General features: G+C 41.1%; 1 protein-coding gene across 1 annotated transcript; it reads left to right on the top strand.

Annotated features, from left to right (window-relative positions):
- The first annotated feature begins 11,662 nt into the window (after positions 1-11,662).
- LOC116560981 (60S ribosomal protein L36a-like) lies at positions 11,663-12,168 on the top strand. The gene has a single exon (XM_032292569.1). It carries the CDS (start codon positions 11,742-11,744, stop codon positions 12,060-12,062), a length of 321 nt encoding a protein of 106 aa, XP_032148460.1. The 5' UTR covers positions 11,663-11,741; the 3' UTR covers positions 12,063-12,168.
- The last annotated feature ends 1,117 nt before the right edge of the window (positions 12,169-13,285 follow it).

Raw genomic sequence — 13,285 nt, 5'->3', positions numbered from 1 at the left:
CAGTACGGTCCCTCCCTTTTGCTCCTGCACTTTTGCTCCTGCTGTCACCACGTGACACGCCTGCTTCTGCTTCACATTTTGCTGTGAGTAAAAGCTCCCTGAGGCCTCCCCAGAAGCTAAGCAGTTGCAGGTGTCATGCTTGTACAGAACTATAAGCCAATTAAACCTCTTTTCTTTTTAAATTACCCAGGCTGAGGTATTTTTTATAGCACTGCAAGAATGACCTAAGACAGTTGGCTAAACACTAATGCCCAGGATTAAGTCAGGGAATGATGACACCCTCCTACCGGAGGACTTGTGTTTGCTTGGGGGAACCACCTACCTTTGTCCCCCATCGAACGATAATGTGCATGGTTGTACATGCCAGGCACATGGTGAATGACTCTGCCATCTATCAATATGATGAAGAGAAAATAGTGCTGGTTAGTATCAGGGTTTCTGGATCTGAGTTCTAATAACGTAATACTTAGCAAGTACTGAGCAGGTTATTTAACTCCCTGAGCCATGGTTTTCTCATCAGGAAGGTGGGGGTGGGGGGGTGTCATCCTGTTCAAGACTTTGGAACCTGACAGTCCCCAGTTTGCGATCTATGAAATCTTTGCGAATTCCTTACCCTTTGTAAGACTTGGTTTTCTCATCTGCAAAATGCAGATAAGAACACCTTCTTGTGGGCTTACTCATTTATTCAGTAATTGATTTAGTCATTCAACAAGCATTTACTGAGAACCTTCTCTGTGCCAAACATAATTATGAATGCAGGCATACAATTGTGAACAAGACAAAGTCTGTCCTTACGAAGCTTATAGTGGCCATGGGAGATAACAAACAATGAATAAACCTGTATTCAAGTAGTGTGGTGAGGTGAAAGATGACGATAGGTCTCTTACACAGTGCCTGGTACATGGTGCACACTAAGAAGGGGGAGCTATTGTTAATATTAATTATAAAGATGAAAATGCTGAGTAATTACATTCAATAGCATCTAGTAGGGCTATTGTGAGGACTAGATGAAATTAGTGTTTATAAGCTACTTATTTTATTTGTTTACTTGGTGATTAGTTGAAGCAAATATAAAGAATATGTTAAGTCTCCCCTCACTGTTTCAGTGAGATTGGGATATTTTTGGTCAGCATAAGCCACTTGTTTCTTGAGAGCAGAGGAACTACAGTCAGAATGTAGCCCCCACCCCATGCCAATCTAAGTCGCTTTGCTGAAAGCCCTTAGAAGTGTTGTGTCTGCCCTCAGGCAGAAATAATTTAACTTTGGCTAAATTGAATGAGAGAGAACTGGACCCTTGGAATGGCCTCTGCATTCCGTCATTGGCACAAAGGAGAAGATAAGTGCCTGGACCCTAAGTAGAAGCTCTCACTTGACTGGCACCAGTGTCCATCTGCTGGACAGCGCCTCTCGAAACCCTGGTGTGGAATAACAGTATACTGCCTCTGAGTAAAAAATAGTTAAGCTTCATTGCGTGGATGAGAAGGGGAGTATGTGAGAGCAGGCAGGCAAAAGGATTTGCAAGGTGCTATCTCTTTTTGAGATTCTTGTATGTGATTTTCCTACAAACGGGTGAGCAGAGCACACTATTAACTAGTAGTTTGGGTTGCATAAGTAGGATGAGCGTAAAATTTACCATCCAATGTGGGACAGTTTTGAGTGTGAAAGGGAACGGTGTTAATAATTATGTCAGGATAGCAGGAGTAAGTGAGGGCTGCTCTGGGCAGCAAAAGAGGACACATGCCCATCCTGAGCACATATCCTCAGGAAAAAAGCTCTGATTGATTTTTTTTTTCTTTGAGTTGGAGTTTTGCTCTTGTTACCCAGGCTGGAGTGCAATGGTGAGATCTTGGCTCACTGAACCCTCCACCTCCTGGGTTCAAGCAATTCTCCTGCCTCAGCCTCCCGAGTAGCTGGGACTACAGGTGCGTGCCACCATGACTAGATAATTTTTGTGTTTTTAGTAGAGACGGGGTTTTACCATGATTACCAGGATGGGCTTGAGCTCTTGACCTCGTGATCCACCCGCCTCAGCCTCCCAAAGTGCTGGGATTATAGGCATGAGTCACCGTGCCAGGCCTGATTTTTAATAATCATGAGGAAACAGAAAATATACAAAAGCAGCCTATGATTTTAATCTCCACAGAAGTTTTATTAACGTCTTAAATGCCTTTACAACACATAATACTTTGCACATTATGTACTTAATATGGAATGCATTGTGTAACGTGCTTCTTTCAAATATAGAGTTGTGGCATACAAATGTTTTTGCAACCTGTTCTTTAATTTTAGGAACATGTTGTAAACATCATGTTGAGTTTTTGAATTTAACATACAGTATTTTATAATAAAAGAAAAAGAGAGAAAAAATCATTTTCCTCTAAATGAGTTTGCCTTTACACAGGGATATAACATGGTAAGTGGGAAAAATACAATAAAACCTTTTTGATGCTTCATATTTTCTGAAAACCTCGTGGGGAAGAACAGGAAAGTCCGAAGAGAGGAGTTAAGGGTCATAGTTTACCATTTCCCACCAGTCTAAAAGCAGGGATTAGCCCAGAATTTGCCAGTGGAGGGGTGTGGACAAAGTATTCCCAATAGGGTCCTCTGGAAACTGAAGTTTTATCAGTGGGCCTCAAAGAGGGGAACAGAAACAGCAGGGAGGTGGTAGTGTCTTATTGCCTTGGGCCATTCCAGAGCAGTCACTATAGGGCCCTCTCTTTTCTAGAGCAAAGTACATAGTCCTAACTCTTACCAAGAAGGGCCAGGTTGGTTCTCCTGGAAGCAGACTGAGAGACGGTGAAATTTTCCTTAGGACGTGAGTTGGGGTGTGCCCTTGGAGCAATACCTGTAAAGGAGCAAGGGCAGCAGGACTGGACAGAGGAAGAAGTTGAACTGTGATGCAGTCACAAACAAAGGCCTCAGTCGATCCCTGGACTGGGATGGCCCTTCAGAGTTGTCCTACATTAAGGAAAGAGGCTCAAACCTTTGGATCTCTGTCCTTATCTCCATAGGCCAATCTTGATATGCTACCCCAGAGAGGAGACATGGCCTTGGATGAGGTAGCTCTCTTCAGCTGAAGGCAATGCTGGGTGAGGAACTCAGCTGACAGCTGGCAGCTACTAATACTCCTAGAGTCTGGAGGAATGAGTACTACAGTCCTTGGTGGGGAATCTGGACCCACTACCACAGCATACCCTACCCCAGTGGTTCCCAGACTTTAGCACTGGTGCATCCCATTCACCTGGAGGGCTTGTTAATATACAGACTTCTGGGGTCCATCCCTAATGTTTTTGATTCAGTAAGTCTGGAGCAAGGCCAAGCATTTGTATTTCTAACAAGTTCCCAGGAATGCTGACCAAGGAGTTCCACTTTGAAAACCATGGTAGTACATCAGGCATTTAGGAACTCATGCTCAGGCACAGATAGCTCACCAATCCTTTAAAAATATATAGCTAACATCCATTCAAGTCTGTACATTCCAAAGGTGAATCAGGAAGCTTTTACTCTCTGTAAAATCTCAGATTTCTACTTCTTTAAGTGACAATTTAGGGACCAAAAAAAAAAAAAAGAAAGTCCTGTTGCAATGCAGCATTTATTTGGAGGGCTTTAGGTCTCAGTGTCACAAATTATCTCAATTTTCCAGAGGCTAGTAGCTGCTATTTGAAATTGTCATGAGCAATTCATTCCTTTACCTTAAGCATAGCATCCTAGAAAAGAGAAATAAACTGGTTTCTTAACTTAAAAAATTTCCCCCCACAGCTGCATCTGTGCTACCCTGCATCTGTTCTCCAGGGAGCCACTCCTCTTGCCCGATTGTACCATTTCATCTGGGTCAGAGGGATCATGCCCTCATTGGACTGTGGCCTCCATAACTGGTTTAAGGGTAAACATGAGACCCAACTAGATTCCTTCAAGTCCTTTTGCAAGACTTGTATTTGGAATTGAGAGTTGAGAACCCTTTCCTCTTTAATAATGAAGATATGAGCCTCAATGAGGATAGAAGGCTCTGTGGCCATGTCTTTTGCACAGTGAAGAAGTCTATAGGCAATGTGGGAATGGGAAACCAATGGGAAGAGGGATTGAGATAAGATACAGTTATATCCAGCTATTTCCCTACCCTCCTTGATGATAGGAGCCAATAAACCTTCCTTTCCTTAGGGAGCTCAGAGAACTAAAGTTAGGTTGTTGCCACTTGCAGTCAAACGAGTCCTGTCTAATGCTCCCTTTAAATGCAAATACTATGGAAAGCAGAATACATGGATCCAATTTTCAATCCTAACAACTTAACTGCAGATAAGGTAGGTAGAGAAGCTCTGCATGAAGCCTTGGTAAAGTCCAGTTAGCATGCAGCAGTAGGGATCTTTTAAAGCTAGGTTTGCTTAGAGAATACTAGGGAATGAGGGTAGGAATGGAAGACAAATAGAGCCACAAGTGGACGCTCACTGTATACCTACACCAAGTGCTCTGTTACATATGAAACACTCTCCATTCCACGTAGTCCGGGATGGCAGGTAACATAGAAAAAGAAAGTGAGGCCTAGAGAGGTTTTGTGCATGGCCACACGACTAGTAAGTGGCAAGGCCATGGTTCAAACAAAACCTTTCTGATTGCAAGTAATGTGCCCTTCAGCATAGCCCTGCCCTGTATATGACCTGCCGCAAAAGCAGAGGCCACAACAGAAGAAGGAGCAGATTCATAGTGGCAAGAAGGCAAATTTTACCCATTTCACAGCTTTGCCAAGGTTTCGCCCAGAGACAGATCTGAGTCCCTTTCAGTGATCCAGGATCAATTTTGAGAGGTCAAGTACATTACTTAAAAATCTTAAAATCAAGGAAGCCAAGTTCAGCACTGAAGAATGTTAGAGTAAAGCATATCATATTAAATTTATATTTATGTTGAAATTGACATTTGTATTCCTTGTCAGTCCACCAGAGGTGAAATGATGGGTTTTATCATTTTTGTTACTTGTTACCAAGATGTTCCATGCATCCATGATCAAAATACTCTGTGAAACTCTTTCAATTAAACATTGTTAACTCATTCTCCATTAATCTGAACTCTTCCTGTAACTCAGACAATTTCTATGTAATGCTAATTTAGTAAAAAGCTTGAAATTATTTTGCATTTTCCAATTCCTGAGGCTTCCTCTCAAGTACAGAGAATGTAGTCTAAAAACAATATAACATTTTCAAAGACTCAGAAATTGTGAATTTCTTCGTGACGCTTTTACCACTGTGCCTTGCATGTTAGAAGACTTTTATGTTTAGGAGGCATTAATATGTAGGAGATGCCTACATATTAAATGGTCCTTATTTAATCTATTAGCACTCATTTATGTCTTCATTTCTAATATATGCTGCAATTAAAAATAATTAACACTATTTCTCTGAAAACCATTCTGTAATTGAAGTTTTTCTCTAAAGCACTAAAGCTTTCCCACCATCATTGAATGCAGAGGCCACAACAGAACTGTACTGATGCTTCACTCTGCTTTGCTGTACTGATGCATTAACACCAACTGGATGGTTTGGAAATAAGTCTTGCCTGAATTAGTCAGACAAGTGTTTTCCTAACTTGCTTCATCAGAAGGTTTACCTCTGAGATTCTGCTTCAGGTCTTGGTTAAAACCCAGAAAGCTTTATTTTCAACCAGCATGCCAGGATTCTGATATAGGCAGTCCATGGACAATGCTTAGAAAAATACTGAATTAAATGATGCCTGACTTCTTTATTTTCCTTTGAAATAAATCTGAATTAAGCTCAAAGAATATAATGTAGCAAAACTGTGTATTTATATCATCCATATATGAACATATGTCTGTAGTTGACATGTATGATTAGAAGCTTAGAGAAAATTTCATTTGTCAAAAAGTAAAATTCCTTTATAAAGAGAGAATGTATGGTGATTTTTCTCATACCATTTCTCATTTTTACTCATTTCTTTCAAGGTGGGATTTAATTTCCCATGACAATCATTTCTTCAAATGACACACACTCACAAACACATAATTTTCCTTTGAAAAATTCAATATACTGTTCACCTCTAGGGCCTTTTCTTTGCAGTGGAATGATTTGTATAATTTCACACCTTAGCTGCATTCTTTGAATTTTTATTGATAATTGTGCATGATTTGTTATGATAACAAACATACATCAATAGGAGCATAGAGTGCACAAACTGTAAACACAACCAAAATTAAGCAATTGTCTATTTCTTCCAGCTTGTCCAACAAACACAATTTATATACTTCTTTGACCTTGAAAATGAAACTAGGTTTTAATCAATTATTCAATCATTTTGAGACAGAATTGAATATGGCCTTCATTCAATTTATTAATTTTGAAATTCTAATATTCCAATTAAATACAAATATTTTAAAAGGCCACTGTATTTTGTTCTCTAATTTTCAAAGTACCATATAAATTGTTATAATAGGAGCTTATTTATGTCTCCTTTTTAGTGCACAAACTTGCTCATTTTCTTCTGGCTTGCAGCAAAGGTGTATAGATATATATGTATTTTATTGCACTTTAGGTTCTAGGGTACATGTGCAGAACATGCAGGATTGTGCAACAAAGATTTAATGAACAAATTCAAGAATGCTAAGGTATCCTAAGATGAAAGGTTTACAAAATTCACCAGCAGACATTTACTAGTAGGCAATATATGTATTATCATTAGTAATTAAAACTACATTACCCTTGTCAAAATGAATGGAAAAATGAGTCTTATGGTGTGCTGCTCTTGTATTTTATCATGTTTGTTTAGCATCTGTCTACTGGTGTGTTTCATGGGGCCTCCCACTGCAGTTGCTGCATAGCCCATTAGCAATATTAGAGCACAACATGAAAGAATATGATGAATCCATCCCTTGTTTATGCATCAGGGATCCACTGTGAAAAAATCTTGTAATCCAAGGTGAGTCTCCCCCTCGTTGTTAGTAAGCAAAGTTCTGCTTTCCTTATCACTTTAGAAAAGTAGTCTAAATTCTACATTTTACCCTTCAATTTCTGATACACATGTATCTCCATTGTTCATGAAAAAAGTTTCCCTGAAATAAATGGTGATGAAATAGAGACAAAAGATATGGTAACCAGTCTTTCCTTTCCATAACATGCTTCCTGTCTATTCAACCAGCACTTACAGGTATTGATCGACTTACGACCTATGCAACTTAACGACCATTCGACTTTACGACCACAATTGCTAGCCAAGACTGCTCCGCATCTGGCAGTGCAAACGTTGCCCAGCTGGGCATATGACAGTGCAGACCAGCTTCTGGCAGCACTACCATCTCTGCGTGCACCATTTCAACTGTACATATAGCCTACTCAACTTATGACCAAATCGTGTTATGACCAGTCCGCGGTCCTGAGCGTGGTCCTAAGTCGAGCACTAGCTGTACTTTCGAATACCTGCTGTGTGTCAAAAGCTGCGTAGGCAATAGAGAGAGAAGATTAAAGCCAATGAGAAAGTTTCTGCCTTCCAGGAGTTCACATTCTGATTGGAGAAACAAATGCATAAATAAATTCATTGAAATAGAGTGTGGCAAATGCAGTAATGTACACATGTGATCCCTGCACAGGGCGCACATGTGACACACATGCATGACAGTGCTAAAGGAGCACATGGAGAACATCTGACCAGAGTGTGACCACCCATGAGGCTCCATGGCGTAACAGTCATTGAGTTAAGACTTGAAGCACAAGCAGAGGGAACTTAAAAGAGCATGACTTATGCGGTTGGGGCGAGGTTGGCTGAGTAGCCAAGTATAAAGGAAATGGAAGAGAGAGGCTGTATTGAAGAATAGGAAAAGCTCTATGTTGTAGACTAAGTCGCATCCCCTCACCTCACCAATTCACATGTTGAACCCCCAATTCCCAGGGTGACTATATCTGGAGACAGGGTCATTAAGGAGATAGTTAAGATTAAATGAGGTCGTAAGAGTGGGGTCCTCATCCAATAAGAGTACTGTTGTAAGAAGAGAAAGGGACACCAGAGATCTCTGGTGAGAGAAGAGGCCAGGTGAGTATACACCACGATGGTAGCCACCTACAAGTCAAGAGGAGAGGTCTCTCAGCATGAAACCTATCTTACTGGCACCTTTCTCTTGGGCTTCTTAGCCTCCAGAACTGTGAGAACTACATTTCTGTCACTGAAGTCACCCGTTCTGGGGGTATTTTGTCATGGCAGCTCTAGCAGACTCCTACACTCTATGAGTCAGGGTTAAAAGGGCTTTGCCTACAGTGCTAAGGAATCTGGACTAGAAGTGACAGATGGCTAATTTGCAGAGCAGTGTCATGGTCAGATTTGGGCTTTTTGAAGACTACTGTGTCTGCAGTGGGGATGGCAGGTGAGAGGAAAGGTAGACTGAGGTCATAAAACATGCAAGAAATAGGAACATAAGGACAGATCAAAGACCTCTGTCTCAGGAAGCAGAAAGGGGCTGTATTTCAGTCCAGCTTTTCTACTAGCAGCTGTTTGACCTTGAGGCAATCACTTGACTCTTCTGGGCCCCTGGTTCCTCTTCCATAAAATGAGGAGTGTTAACTCTTAGGTAGTCACTATGGCCTCACATAACAGACATTCTTCTCTGAACACTCTCCCCTCCCCTTCCCCACACTGTGTTTGAACCTCATGATCCTGTCCCACAGGCTAGAGCTGACTCGATCAAAGTGGCCACCTAACTTAGTCTAGCTTAGTTTGGCTCTTTCTCTCAAAGCTTTGGTCAGAATCAGCCATGATATCTGGGTACTGGGAACTGCTATGCTCTGAATGTAAGTGTCCCTCCAAAATTCACTGCTCAAATCTAAATCCCCAATGCAATAGTATTAAGAGGAGGTGATTAGGCCGTGAGGTCTCCACCTTCATGAGTGGGATTAGTGCCCTTATAAAAGAGGCTTGAGGGAGCCTGCTTGCCCCTTCCACCATCTAAGGTCACAGCAAGAAGATGCCATCCATGAGGAATAGGCCCTCACTGGATATCATATCTGTTGTCATCTTGATCTCAGTCTTCCCAGCCTCCAAAACTGCAAGAGATAAATTTATGTTATTTATAAATTACCCAGCCTAAGGCATTTTGGTAAAGCAGCTCAGACAGAATAAGACAGGAACCAAGTCACATTAACAAGAGAAAGTTTTTTGGAATCTTACTCATGTGTCCTCAGAGTGGCCCCTGTTCATCATCATATTCTTGAGATCTGCTTGTTCAGATTTCCCTTGGGTTCTCCTTGATTTCTCACTTCTATATATTTAGATTATTAATTTTTCCCTTAAGCTAGCTTGAGTCAGTTTTTGTTATTTATAACCAGAAATGTATCATCCAAATGACTTCCTGATCTAACATTTGATGAATCTGACATAAAGACATGAGACGCATTTGTAGTTGGTCTAGGGCAAGCCGCATTCTATCCAGGAGGACAGAGTGGTTGCTGGGGTATAAGATCCTCAATCCTCCTTGAAGATTTCTCTACTCCTCTGTCGATGTGTCTGAAATTTCCACTCTAATAGTCATGCCTGTGGATAGGGAATTTCTGCAATGCCACTGTCAGTGAGTCTTGGATTATAAGGCTCATTACTTATTTATCATTAGAAAACAAGATCCCGAGGAGAGAAGGTTTTGAGGATGGATAAAGTTAGAAAATATATGAATCTTAAAAGTCAGCAGGCCAGAACTGAGATTCCAGGGTGGTAAGATCTGTTGGTGGTAGTTATGGAGTTCAAATGACCCTGGAGGTAGGAGAAGGCTGCGCCAAATGAGGGAATGGAAAGAAAATTGATCAGTGAGATCATCCAATACAGAAGTGATCATTTCATTGTGGCTCAATCTTGGGCCAGAGTGGGGCTTCTAGGAAGTTCTGTGAGTCCAGTTTGAGCGTTCACGTTCTCTGTGAAGAACTTTCCAAAGTGTGTGAGTAGAGAGCCCTCTAAGAAGCCGAACTGAATAGGTTCTAGGCAGAGTGCTGGGATGAGCACAGGCTTAGGTTAGAAGCTGCCATCTCAATGCTTGCTCTACCACTTGCTGACCAAGGGCTTCAGCCAAGACCCTCAATCCCCTGTGCTTCCTTTCCATTTCTTGTGAGGAAGCTGTGAGTAGAAATTAAGTAAGGTGCCATATGGAAAGATGCTTAAGAAATGTTCACAACAAAAGAAAAAACACGTATCTGTAGCTACCAAAGTTAAATAATATTTTTCACAGGCAAAAACTTTCATCAAAATGCCATTAAAAGAGAAAACTAAGAAATGGTTCGCATAGCACAGATTTTTATGTTTTGCTCCAAACAATAACTTCAGTAATTTGTCTGGGAATAGGCATGATTTCTCAGAATGCTTTTTGTCCTGATACAATATTGATGTCTCTGCCCACTGGCATTTTGTTGGTTATTTAAACAAGATTGCTCTGGCTGGAAACTTGGAACCTGTGTTAGAATTCACCTCCTGTGTACTCTGAGATAGATGCTCTACCTCTCTGTGCTGTTGTTTCTTTTATGTCTGAAAAGAAACTCATGCCTGCTGCCCTATCTTATGGATTGTCCATGGAAAACAATTAACAAAAGTGATAACTAAGCACTCTTCCCCCAATCAAATGCAGTAGTTCAGCTTTGTATACATTAACCTCATGGTATTTTAAATCAATCAGGGAAATAGGCACTCACCTCCTCAGCCAAGCTGATTAAACATTTATGCCAGCAGAATAGAGAAGCATGCTGATACTTTTCATTTCACCCATTAACTTCGTTCCACAAAGAAGAGAGTGGACTGCTTAACAAACACGTGCAAGCAAGCTCATTTAAATGATATAGACACTTATCTTCATGTAAAGATAGTAGTATATATGATAGATGACCTTAAAATCATATCCAGCCCCATGATTTAGATCTATAATTTTGTATACTTTTTAGGTGATTAAGGAAGAATTCATTGATAAAAATGGGAATCCTTGATTGCAGGCTGGTGCTGCTGCTGCAAAATGCTGCTCAGCCCACTGTGCTCTCAGTTGGGTTGACAAAGTCATCTCTATCCAGAGCCTCAAAGGCCACCTGACATTGTTTTGGTTGGAAACATGACTGACAACAGCCATCTGGGCTCCTCAGGGTGCTAAGGTGGCCCGTGATGCCTCCCCCAGTCCTTCGCAACACCTCTAGCATACCCAGCGGCCGCTTCCCAGTGTGCATTACACGAAGGCGGATATCAGTTCTGAGGAAGGTGTGCCTCCTGTGTCCTCCTTGGAACAGAGGGCGGCCCTGAGTAACCTGCACCATGTCAGGATACATAGGCAGAATTCTGATTCAGTGATTCTGTGTCTATTGAGCTGATGAAGGTCTTTAAGTCTAGTAGAAAAAGCTCAGGCTCCCTTCTCAAAAGAACTGAAGTGCAATTCCTAACTTAGTCACTAGCTCCACTAATTCACCCTGTTATCATGAGCTCATTGTTCAATTTTCTGAGCCTCAGTTTCTTCACGAGTAAAACAGATAGCTGGAAACAGGGTTGTATTAAATAAAACAACCAGTCTAAATTAAGGGACTTAATAAGTATTTGGTTTCTCCTTGATTATTAAACCCATTGGATTTATTCAGAGCTAGGTACAGTTGTTAAGTTAGTTCTTTCCATGAAACAAGTACATTATCCACAATAAAATATTCTTTATTGCCCTTTCTCGCGAGGCGAGAGCTGTGCGAGGCAAGTGTCTTGGACGCTGTTTCTGGTTTTCATCACACAGACAGACCAGCTCTTCTGCAAAGATGGTCAACGTACCTAAAACCCGAAGAACCTTCTGTAAGAAGTGTGGCAAGCATCAGCCTCACAAAGTGACACAGTATAAGAAGGGCAAGGATCCCTTGTATGCCCAGGGAAAGAGGCGCTATGATCGGAAGCAGAGTGGCTATGGTGGGCAGACAAAGCCAATTTTCCGGAAGAAGGCCAAGACCACAAAGAAGATTGTGCTCCGGCTGGAATGTGTTGAGCCTAACTGCAGGTCCAAGAGGATGCTGGCCATTAAGAGATGCAAGCATTTTGAACTGGGAGGAGATAAGAAGAGAAAGGACCAAGTGATCCAGTTCTAAACTTTGGGACTTTTTCTTTTAACATTGGAAAGAAAATGTTGAAGCCGTAGAAAAATTACCTGTTGGAAAATAAATACAGTGATATTCTTACGCAAAAAAAAAAAAAAAAAAATCTTTATTGACTGGATAGAGATGAACTAATATAGACAATGAAAGCATATTTTGGGGATGAGCCTGCCAACTCCACTTTGATATTTTTGTTGTACAAAAGCAAAGCCAGATGGAAATGATGAAGTGGTGAAGCTGGGTGCTTATATATGAGGCCAAGGTATTTTTTCACTAGTTTTTAACCATGGAACTATTTGGCACCTTCCCTGAGTTATAGGAGAGAGCTTCTGCTCAAAGTCTATAGGTCACACAGCCCCTACCTGGACCCCAAAAGTCCTTTAGCGAAACCTGACTTTGAGTTAAAAGCAGAAATCGGTTGCGAGCATCTGCTCTGGAGGCGTCAGATAACACTCTTGCTTATCAAACCTTGATCAGAGAGGATGCCAGAAACATATGGAAAGGCCTTTCCCCTCTGACCTTCCCACTATAATGTTTGGAAACGAGGGGGTTCAGGGGTGCTTTAGGGGAGGCCTGAAAAAAGAGGTTAGTGTGCCTAAGTTCGTCCTGCACACATTTATCAAGCTGGTCCCAAATGGTAGACATACTGCCAGGAGCCTGGGTGGCATTAGGACCATCACAGAGACCAGAAGACACTTAGTCTCTGGAGCCACAATCTCCAGAGAACCAGAATCTTGGTAAATTCATATTCATACCTTTGATTTATACATGACATGCTCTGGGCCTGTCGCAAACCGGTCCCGCAACAATACAGCCATTAATATTTTTTGTTGTTTTCTATGTGTGAGCTCACAGAATTCTAGGCATTGTATACAATATAATCATAAGTAGTTTCATATTCAGAATTGCATCAGATCTGAGCTCTTATTTACCTAATTTAAACCATAGTCTAATTTATGTGGTAAATCATGACAAAGAGAATGATACACAGTAGAAACTCATAATTTGTAAATTTTGGAACTGATTTTACGATTAAATGGGATGATTCATGAAAATTACCTAGTTCAGTGCCTGGCCCATTGTAGGTTCTTTGATTCACATTGGGCATTACCAAGATTTGTACCAAATCAGCAAATGGTCCCTCGAAACAGGCCAGCAAGATCATGAGTATAATTAGGCAATAATCAATAAAATTATGGAATTATTGTGTTAGAAGG

Source organism: Sapajus apella, unplaced genomic scaffold (genome assembly GCF_009761245.1).
Source record: "Sapajus apella isolate SASKATOON/1434 unplaced genomic scaffold, GSC_monkey_1.0 scaffold28, whole genome shotgun sequence".
NCBI classification, from domain to species: Eukaryota; Metazoa; Chordata; class Mammalia; order Primates; family Cebidae; genus Sapajus; species Sapajus apella.
Note: the sequence above shows the minus strand (reverse complement) of the source record. Positions and strands in the feature narration are given on the sequence as shown.

Coding starts and splice junctions, on each gene's coding strand:
- LOC116560981 (XM_032292569.1), top strand. CDS start 11,742: ATGGTCAACGTACCTAAAACCCGAAGAACCTTCTGTAAGAAGTGTGGC.